At 46.2% G+C, this 10,859-nt stretch overlaps 1 protein-coding gene across 2 annotated transcripts; it reads right to left on the reverse strand.

Annotated features, from left to right (window-relative positions):
• Nucleotides 1–796: 796 nt before the first annotated feature.
• LOC111945516 (uncharacterized) lies at nt 797–8,986 on the reverse strand. 2 transcript variants are annotated; one of them, XM_086888319.1, is made up of 10 exons: nt 7,723–8,986; nt 7,354–7,505; nt 6,735–6,876; nt 5,931–5,995; nt 4,804–4,945; nt 4,000–4,079; nt 2,876–3,017; nt 2,060–2,142; nt 1,391–1,445; nt 797–1,074 (listed from the first exon to the last, which is right to left on the reverse strand). In XM_086888319.1, exons 2-9 carry the CDS (start codon nt 7,360–7,362, stop codon nt 1,422–1,424), a joined length of 687 nt encoding a protein of 228 aa, XP_086744445.1. In that variant the 5' UTR covers nt 7,363–7,505; nt 7,723–8,986; the 3' UTR covers nt 797–1,074; nt 1,391–1,421. The 2 variants fall into 2 exon arrangements, with proteins under 2 accessions (XP_086744445.1, XP_086744446.1); XM_086888320.1 differs by having other exon boundaries at nt 4,000–4,070; nt 7,723–8,959.
• Between the last annotated feature and the right edge of the window lie 1,873 nt (nt 8,987–10,859).

Raw genomic sequence — 10,859 nt, forward strand, 5'->3', positions numbered from 1 at the left:
CTTCAGAACAATGTTGTAAGTAAGGAAAGTTTAGTTTTCTGTTTTCTATTTCATGGCACAACAAATTTACTGTTGCATTGTTGACCTGAGATCTGCCTTTGCCTCTTTTTTACTTTTATATAACAGAAGTCATTTTCTTTCCTCTCTTATGTCCAATTATTATATCTCTGGACAATTGCATTTCTCTTCAAGGTAACTTAGGATTAAACTGCTGTAATTAAAGGAAGGGAACTACAACACAGTGTACTGCTAACAGCTCCAGGCCAGGAACCAACTTCATCCATTCAAACACACATTCCTTCAAAAGCCTCCAGATTCTAACTCTAATGAAACCTTGCAAAACGAAATGCAGCAGTTTGTTAACATACCAGTTATTCTCCAAGAAAATTGCTTTCCATCTTCTGGGTATGTGCACAACCTGCTCCTCTCTCCATCTTCTGGGTGTATGCACAACCTGCTCCTCTCTCCATCCTCTGAGCATTGAAATCATGACATTTGCACCTAAACATCCACCAGATTGTGGCCTGAGAAGTACAAGGCCTTGCATCCCAAGCAGCACCTGGTTCTTTTCCCTGTACAACACACTCTTGATTGGCCACAATTATTAGTCAATTATTATTAAATTATTATTTATTGGCCACAAGAACTACAAAGCCCATGGCTTTAACACATTTCCCCCAAATCAGTGACTACAGTGTGATGAAAAGAACGAGCTTCTGACTGCTCAAACCAAGAGCCTTATTTCCACATCTCTGTCTATCAGCACAGTCCAACACAGAAGAGCAGACAGACTAGATTTAAATCAATCAAAACTTTATTTCTAACTAAACTCAGCAAAAATGGAACTATGTACAGGAAGAACTATATACATAAAGAAACAAGCCTCTACATTGCCTATTCCCCAGGATCCATCTGACTCCTGAGAAACAGAAGCACTCCTAAATAAACTGGAAAATACATTTCTGGATTGCATTCCGCTCTGCAGGTTGGGCACATGCTGGTAGTGTCCAGGGCAGCAGGGAGGCACGCGCTGCAGAACACGATTGACACAAGCTCTCGTGCACTTTGCCCAATCTAGAAGAAAGAAAACAACAACAACATGTATTGGGAGGAAAGAATTCGAGTTTGCTGCTCTATTGGCACCAGGCAAATGAGACTTGAGAGCATCTGCAATCAATTAGAACAATGAGGGACCAAAGGATCTGCCAGTGCCGTCCTGGCAAGGGCTTCTCCCTCTACATTCACCACCAAGAAGGGACTTGTGGAGCTTCCCAGCAAGGGCTGTGCTTCCAGCCAGCTGCCCACATCAGCCAACTGACTTGTGCAACTCCCCTGTTGGCTTCTTCCTCCTCCCACAAAGCACAAAGCATGACAAGAGGTGGAGCCTTACCTCCGAGTAAAAGTCCATGCAAATTGGACACTTAATAACAATTCCTGGCTCTGCACTAGAGGGAACAGAAGCAGAAAGAACATGCAGCTGTTAATATCATCACACTTCAATGGTTCTTCATACATAAAATCTCAAATAATCATGCAAATGCACTGACTAGCCCTGGCACATTTCCTCTGAAGAAGCCTGCTGTCTTTAACTCTCAGTTTTTCTGCATTTAGGGAGGATTTGGGGTTTCCCTGCCCTGAAGTGTCCTGGTTGAAAAAAGGTGTAGTGAGTCAGCCATCTCTGAGATTTGAAGCAAGTAAACCCCGTTCTCTGACATACCCCTACACTTGTCTCCAAGGTTCTGTGCAAAGCAAAGGTTCATCTGCCTCAGGCAGCCTTTTTCTCTCCAAATGTAAATGGTATCATTTCATCATCATGGGCTCTCTTTTCAATCACTTGAAGCAACAACCTCTTTTAGGGTGTTCATCCACTCTCTGCAACTGATTCTCAGGTATGCTGATGTGTTTGTGAGTGTGTTTGGGGTTGACTGGGAACTGTGTCTAAAGTGCTACATCAGAGGCATCTTTCAGCCTTGGAGGCCAGGGGACTTAGTAAGATTCCAGAGGGCATGAAAATTAATCTGCATGCAACATGGAGAGGAGTGTGCCAGTCACTACTTACCATAGGAGATTCATCATCATCACCAAGAGTGACAACATCAGGCTCCGATGATTTGCCTGATACAACTATAAATTCTCCATGAACTGAAAAGAAGAGAACATTAGAATGAAGGTCAGAGATTGCAGAGCAATGAAATGGGCTGCCTCTGTTGAATAGGCTGTGCTTCATTTCAATGTGCCCTACATTTCAGGAATGTGCCCAATATTTCTCTCAGGCTTTGCCCTCAATAGTCCAGAGGGAGCATTGCCAGCCCTGTCCTCAGAAGGGGCAAAACAAGAGGAAGAGCACCTGAGCTCCTCACAAGTTCTGTTGGGTGACAACAGCTTATGAGACGTTCACCCCAACAGATCATTCCTCTCACACAGGGGAATGTTTAGCACACAGGAGAAAGAAACAATCAAAACTAGAGGGGATGATAATTTTACAGTACCATGCTGTCCATGCTCCCCTGAAGAATGGGCCACAGCTAATGACTAACTTTTCTTCATCTTTCTCCAGCTTGGCAGATCCCTAACTCAGCCTGCCACCGACACTGTGGCTGCTGCAGTCACTGCCAGCTCCTCAGAGCACACACACATCCAGGTGTTTGAGCAGCACCTGGGGCCTTTGCTACACAGCTCATCTCCCACTAGATGCCAATGTATAGGGGTCAGTAACAAATCAAAACACCTGTCAGTGGGCTTGTTGTTTAGGGATGCCATACCAGGTGCTTCCTCCACCCCAAGGTTCCCTTCCTCCCCAGGAAAGGGCCTAGGAACTGGCAAAAGCACATGTTCAAATCAGCTCCAAGCCTCCAGAAGTAGTTTCTGTTCTTACCAGGCTCTAAAGCAGGTGAAGCACTTTCCTCTGGGCCTCTTGCCTCTGCCTGCCAACTTCCACCTGCGCTGAAGGGGAGCAGCCTTCTCCGTTTCCGAGGTGGTCCGGACTCAAGAGGCTCTCCCGGGCGCTTTCGCTGACGCTGAGAGAGAACAAAGCCTTAGCATTTTCTGTCGCACTCATATTAACATGACACTTGCTTTTTGCCACACCAATGACAGCACACAAGGATACACTAAACACTCCTGCAAAGGCTGCAATATGCATCCAATGGTGCTATGGGCCATTCCCACCTAAGTGCATCTCCTCAGAAAAAAGACATCACTCCTGATCTCCGACAAGCTGCCTCACCAAGAAAGAGCCTGTCCCAATGGCTTGAAAATGAGGAGACCAGTTCCCAGTTCTGGCAGGCTCCTGCTCACACTCTAAGCATTTCTGAGCTATTGCTCTGAACACCCACAGAGATCCACAACTTCCACTATTCCAGAACATCAAGTTACATGAAGTTTGCAAAGGTTTCCACTCCTGTGCATTTGTTTCAAAGTGTATGTTCTAAATGCAAGAAGCAAGCAGGGAGCACAATAGCTGTGTGAAACTAAGTCACACAAGCTTCTCACTGTGGCGTGAGAAAGCAGAAGGAGGAATCTAAACAGTGCTTGGAGAAGGACAACAACCTTCTGCAGGTGCTGTTTAGGATCCTTGTTGTTTACTTGCAAGAAAAGTCGAGCGGTGGTGTATCAATTGTCCAATGACCGGGATGTGTTGCTTTAATGACCAATTAGAGTTTTACCTCTCAGACCTGTCTAGAAAAGAACTGGAATAATAAAACTTGCTCTCTTGGACAACCCCTCAGAGAGTCTGTGTGCTACTGCCTCACCATCCCTAAAACACTGTGACAACAAACCCTTGAAATCCTTTCTAGAAGTACCTCGTAAAATGTTTCAAGATTCACATTCATGCTGAAGTGTCTGTGAGTGTGTTTGGAGGTGACTGGGAACTGTGTCTAAAGTGCTACATCAGAGGCATCTTTCAGCCTTGGAGGCCAGGGGACTTAGTAAGATTCCAGAGGGCATGAAAATTAATCTGCATGCAACATGGAGAGGAGTGTGCCAGTCACTACTTACCATAGCAGAGTCACCAGCACCAACAGTGACAACAGCAGCCTCAGAAGATTTGCCTGACACACCTATGAATTCTCCATAAACTGAAGAGAACATTAGAATGAAGGTCAGAGATTGCAGAGCAATGAAATGGGCTGCCTCTGTTGAATAGGCTGTGCTTCATTTCAAAGCGCCCTACGTTTCAGGAATGTGCCCAATATTTCACTCAAGCTTTGCCCTCAATAGTCCAGAGGGAGCATTGCCAGCCCTGTCCTCAGAAGGGGCAAAACAAGAGGAAGAGCACCTGAGCTTCTCACAGGTTCTGTTGGGTGACAACAGCTTATGAAACGTTCACCCCAACAGATCATTCCTCTCACACAGGGGAATGTTTAGCACACAGGAGAAAGAAACAACCAAAACTAGAGGGGATGATAATTTTACAGTACCATGCTGTCCATGCTCCCCTGAAGAATGGGCCACAGCTAATGACTAACTTTTCTTCATATTTCTCCAGCTTGGCAGATCCCTAACTCAGCCTGCCACCGACACTGTGGCTGCTGCAGTCACTGCCAGCTCCTCAGAGCACACATCCAGGTGTTTGAGCAGCACCTGGGGCCTTTGCTACACAGCTCATCTCCCACTAGATGCCAATGTATAGAGGTCAGTAGCAAACCAAAACAGCTGTCAGTGGGCTTGTTGTTTAGGGATGCCATACCAGGTGCTTCCTCCACCCCAAGGTTCCCTTCCTCCCCAGGAAAGGGCCTAGGAACTGGCAAAAGCACACGTTCAAATCAGCTCCAAGCCTCCAGAAGTAGTTTCTGTTCTTACCAGGCTCTAAAGCAGGTGAAGCACTTTCCTCTGGGCCTCTTGCCTCTGCCTGCCAACTTCCACCTGCGCTGAAGGGGAGCAGCCTTCTCCGTTTCCGAGGTGGTCCGGACTCAAGAGGCTCTCCCGGGCGCTTTCGCTGACGCTGAGAGAGAACAAAGCCTTAGCATTTTCTGTCGCACTCATATTAACATGACACTTGCTTTTTGCCACACCAATGACAGCACACAAGGATACACTAAACACTCCTGCAAAGGCTGCAATATGCATCCAATGGTGCTATGGGCCATTCCCACCTATGTGCATCTCCTCAGAGAAAAGACATCACTCCTGATCTCCGACAAGCTGCCTCACCAAGAAAGAGCCTGTCCCAATGGCTTGAAAATGAGGAGACCAGTTCCCAGTTCTAGCAGGCTCCTGCTCACACTCTAAGCATTTCTGAACTGCTGCTGTGAGCTCCCACAGAGATCCAAAACTTCCACTATTCCAGAACATCAAGTTAGATGAAGTTTGCAAAGGTTTCCACTCCTGTGCATTTGTTTCAAAGTGTATGTTCTAAATGCAAGAAGCAAGCAGGGAGCACAATAGCTGTGTGAAACTAAGTCATACAAGCTCCTTACTGTGGCCTGAGAAAGCATAAAGAGAAATCCAAACAGTGCTTGGAGAAGGACAACAACCTTCTGCAGGTGCTGTTTAGGATCCTTGTTGTTTACTTGCAAGAAAAGTCGAGCGGTGGTGTATCAATTGTCCAATGACCGGGATGTGTTGCTTTAATGACCAATTAGAGTTTTACCTCTCAGACCTGTCTAGAAAAGAAGAACTGGAATAATAAAACTTGCTCTCTTGGACAACCCCTCAGAGAGTCTGTGTGCTACTGCCTCACCATCCCTAAAACACTGTGACAACAAACCCTTGAAATCCTTTCTAGAAGTACCTCGTAAAATGTTTCAAGATTCACATTCATGCTGAAGTGTCTGTGAGTGTGTTTGGAGGTGACTGGGAATTGTGTCTAAAGTGCTACATCAGAGGCATCTTTCAGCCTTGGAGGCCAGGGGACTTAGTAAGATTCCAGAGGGCAAGAAAATTAATCTGCATGCAATATGGAGAGGAGTGTGCCAGTCACTACTTACCATAGCAGAGTCACCAGCACCAACAGTGGCAGCCTCAGAAGATTTGCCTGACACACCTATGAATTCTCCATGAACAGAAAAGAAGAGAACATTAGAATGAAGGTCGGAGATTGCAGAGCAATGAAATGGGCTGCCTCTGTTGAATAGGCTGTGCTTCATTTCAATGTGCCCTATGTTTCAGGAATGTGTCAAAGATTTCACTCAAGCTTTGCCCTCAATAGTCCACAGGGAGCATTGCCAGCCCTGTCCTCAGAAGGGGCAAAACAAGAGGAAGAGCACCTGAGCTCCTCACAAGTTCTGTTGGGTGACAACAGCTTATGAGACGTTCACCCCAACAGATCATTCCTCTCACACAGGGGAATGTTTAGCACACAGGAGAAAGAAACAATCAAAACTAGAGGGGATAATAATTTTACAGTACCATGCTGTCCATGCTCCCCTGAAGAATGGGCCACAGCTAATGACTAATTTTTCTTCATCTTTCTCCAGCTTGGCAGATCCCTAACTCAGCCTGCCACCGACACTGTGGCTGCTGCAGTCACTGCCAGCTCCTCAGAGCTCACATCCAGGTGTTTGAGCAGCACCTGGGGCCTTTGCTACACAGCTCATCTCCCACTAGAGGCCAATGTATAGAGGTCAGTAACAAACCAAAACAGCTGCCACTAGGTTTGTTGTTTAGGGATGCCACACCAGGTGCTTCCTCAAGCCCAAGGTTCCCTTCCTCAACAGGAAAGGGCCTAGGAACTGGCAAAAGCACATGTTCAAATCAACTCCAAGCCTCCAGAAGTAGTTTTTTCTTCTTACCAGGCCCTAAAGCAGGTGAAGCACTTTCCTCTGGGCCTCTTGCCTCTGCCTGCCAACTTCCACCTGCGCTGAAGGGGAGCAGCCTTCTCCGTTTCCGAGGTGGTCCGGACTCAAGAGGCTCTCCCGGGCGCTTTCGCTGACGCTGAGAGAGAACAAAGCCTTAGCATTTTCTGTCGCACTCATATTAACATGACACTTGCTTTTTGCCACACCAGTGACAGCACACAAGGATACACTAAACACTCCTGCAAAGGCTGCAATATGCATCCAATGGTGCTATGGGCCATTCCCACCTAAGTGCATCTCCTCAGAAAAAAGACATCACTCCTGATCTCCGACAAGCTGCCTCACCAAGAAAGAGCCTGGCCCAACAGCTTGAAAATGAGGAGACCAGTTCCCAATTCTGGCAGGCTCCTGCTCACACTCTAAGCATTTCTGAGCTATTGCTCTGAACACCCACAGAAATCCAAATCTTTCAGTATTCCAGAACATCAAGTTAGATGAAGTTTGCAAAGGTTTCTACTCGTGTGCTTTTGCTACAAACCCTTGAAATGCTTCCTAGACGTACCCCGTAAAATGTTTCAAGATTCAGATCAGCACTGAGTAGCGATCTACTTACTGAGCTCATGGTGGTTTGTGATCTAAAAGCGCCAGCAATGTAAGTGGGACAAACACCAAGACAGGAATGTCAGGGATGTGATCAATCCCTTAGTGTCCTTTGGGCAGCCCACTGCAGATGTTTTGGAGTGACTCAAAACCACTCTTCCAAACCTATCAGAAAAGTACAGGGGAGATTATCTATTTGGAATGCCAATTTTCTTGAATACACCCATGCCCCAAGACTCCCATTCCCACGTCTTCAGGTCCTGTTCGGAGCTAGAGGGGAAGTCCGTGACTCTGGCATTTGAGCCCACCTGCAGCCCACGCTGCAGCCCAGACCAGCCCTTCAGCATGACAATCAGAATTGTCAAGCGTTGTCTGCACTCACCTGTACAGCCACTCCAGAGTTTGGCTCACAAATGTCAACAAACTGCTCTCACTTCCCACTCGGGATGGAGAAGACGGATGCTCTGTGTCTGCTGCGCAGTAGAGAATCCGTCAACTGGCTCAACAGATTCCGTGCCAACAGAACCTTGGGAGCAGGAGTGTCCCTGGCAACCGGTGCCAACATTCCATGCCCAGCTAACGGGGCTGCGCTTTGCTCACCCATGAACTTCCGAAGGCCATGGAGGCACCGCAGCCATGGCCTGGTTCTGCTGCCACCCGCTCCATCAGGGTGCTCAGGGCCCCGTCCTGCCTGGCCTGGAACCTTCATGGGACAGGGCATCCACAGCTTCTCTGCACAGCCTGTTCCGCTGACTCACCACCCTCCTGGCTCTTGCAAACATCTGCTCTCAACCTTCCCCTTCCACGTCTAAAACACTTCCCCCATGGCTCTCTGCCCCCTCTGGGCACTGGAAGGCCACAGTCAGGCCTCCCCGGCCCCTGCTCCTCTCCCGGCTGCACAGCCCCGGCTCTCCCAGCCTGGCTGCACAGCACAGCTGCCCCAGGCCTCCACACATCCCCAGGGCCGCCTCCAGCCCTGCTCCACAGGCACATCCCGCTCCTGCTGGGCCCAGCTGGACACAGCTCCGCACGCGCGGCCTCACGGGCACAGCTGCGCCTCCCGCCACCTTCAGCCTCAGGCACCTGAGCACCACTGGAGCCTTTCTGTGCCCAAAGAACCCACACCAAAACACACCTGCCCAGAGAAAAGAGAAATTTAAACCCTTCCTTAACCCTCCTCCTCCAGCTTTATTGGTCTCTTGCTGCTTTAACTCTTATGGGACTGCTCTAACTTGAACCCGAGTAAATAGCAATTAAAACAGAATCCAAGTTTGTTGCAGTTTGTTTGGGTTTTTTTCAAACTGTTGAAACTATCTAACCATTCAGATCCTTATTTCAAGTCTCTGAAATCTTGACATTGTCAGGTGTTTAACTACTCCTCTACTAGAATTTCCCAACAGGCCTGAGGAGCTTTGCTCTGCTCCCAGGGACAGCACCTCCCTCCTGAGGCCCTGCTCTGCTCTCCAAGGAGACACAGCAAAAAAAGCAGAATTAATAATCAGTTTTCCTTCTAGCCACTCTGCCACAGGACCTGGGTTCAGAGGGATGGGCTGGGGATCCTGAGAGCACCAGGGAACCCATCTCAGCCCTGCCAGATGCAGGAATGCTCCTCAGCCCCTGGTCCCTTTGCTTGGGTGCCCTCTGGTGTGGGGAGAACGGTGGAAATTGATCCAGGGCTGTGGAGGGCACAAGGATATGTTCAGCTCGTGCTCTACATGAGGAGCCTCATTTCTTACAAAAATTTCTCGTTTACTACAATTCATCCTTTTGGGTAATTAGGTATCAAGTGTTGAAGAATGGGTGGGGATGACTCTTCCATCTTTTGAATAGCCCTAAAGGAGATTCAATGCTTTATATCAAAATGCTAAGATGCTAAAGCAATTCCAAATATGCATTTAATAGATGAATAATTAAGCTCCTTGTATGGGTCCCAAAGCACAGAATAGGAGAAATGGACAGTGCAAATATGCTGTCTGTCTGTTTTGGGCTTCTGAAGCTCAAAAAACCCCAATTCTTCTCTGCCTACAGATCAATGATGGAATCAGCTGAAAATGTGCTTTTCCTTCTGCTGACAACTATGCACCAAGATCAAAAACAAATTTTAAAACACCAAAATTTTCAAAAGAAAACTGCCTCAGCTGATGCTGTTGAGCCAAAACAACATCGGTTTCAACTTACTATAAAATCAGCTGAGTGCCATTTCATTGCAGGTCAATTAAGATCAAATTGACTTGACCATAAATGCTTTCTTTAAATGCTCTTTTCAATGAAAATACCTAGCATAGCATGTCACCTACGAATATAGCTATTTAAAAAGACATTTCTACTTACTGCCATTGCATCCACCAAGAAGTTAAAAGTCTAGCAATAATGAGAAACAGAAAACATTGGTCTAAAATTTATGGCCACCCTAGAAGTAAATCATTTTATGTGTGTCTGTGGAAGTATTATCTTTGAGTAATTTTGACAACTCAAGTAGTTCTCATTAATAGGACAAATCAAAAGATCACTTTTTATCAGGCTAATACTAATCTTTTAATTTTATTAAGATCAAACCAAATAAAAATTAGGGGATACAATGAACCTTGTTTATTACTACCTCTGCCTAAATATGGCAATACTAAGACATCTTCAAGTATGACTGAGGACACAGGCAAATAACACAATAAAGACAAAAAACCCCAATTAAGGGTCCATGTCCACACAGATAACCAAATTTTAACACATAGAGGACTTAGTTCAATTTGGTCATCTGAGTTTTCTGTTTTCTATTTCATGGCACAACAAATTTACTGTTGCATTGTTGACCTGAGATCTGCCTTTGCCTCTTTTTTACTTTTATATAACAGAAGTCATTTTCTTTCCTCTCTTATGTCCAATTATTATATCTCTGGACAATTGCATTTCTCTTCAAGGTAACTTAGGATTAAACTGCTGTAATTAAAGGAAGGGAACTACAACACAGTGTACTGCTAACAGCTCCAGGTCAGGAACCAATTTCATCCATTCAAACACACATTCCTTCAAAAGCCTCCAGATTCTAACTCTAATGAAACCTTGCAAAACGAAATGCAGCAGTTTGTTAACATACCAGTTATTCTCCAAGAAAATTGCTTTCCATCTTCTGGTTGTGTGCACAACCTGCTCCTCTCTCCATCTTCTGGGTGTGTGCACAACCTGCTCCTCTCTCCATCCTCTGAGCATTGAAATCATGACATTTGCACCTAAACATCCACCAGATTGTGGCCTGAGAAGTACAAGGCCTTGCATCCCAAGCAGCACCTGGTTCTTTTCTCTGTACAACACACTCTTGATTGGCCACAATTATTAGTCAATTATTATTAAATTATTATTTATTGGCCACAAGAACTACAAAGCCCATGGCTTTAACACATTTCCCCCAAATCAGTGACTACAGTGTGATGAAAAGAATGAGCTTCTGACTGCTCAAACCAAGAGCCTTATTTCCACATCTCTGTCTATCAGCACAGTCCAACACAGAAGAGCAGACAGACTAGA

This window comes from Cyanistes caeruleus, chromosome 5, assembly GCF_971803275.1.
Source record: "Cyanistes caeruleus chromosome 5, bCyaCae1.hap1.1, whole genome shotgun sequence".
In the NCBI taxonomy this organism is placed as follows: domain Eukaryota; kingdom Metazoa; phylum Chordata; class Aves; order Passeriformes; family Paridae; genus Cyanistes; species Cyanistes caeruleus.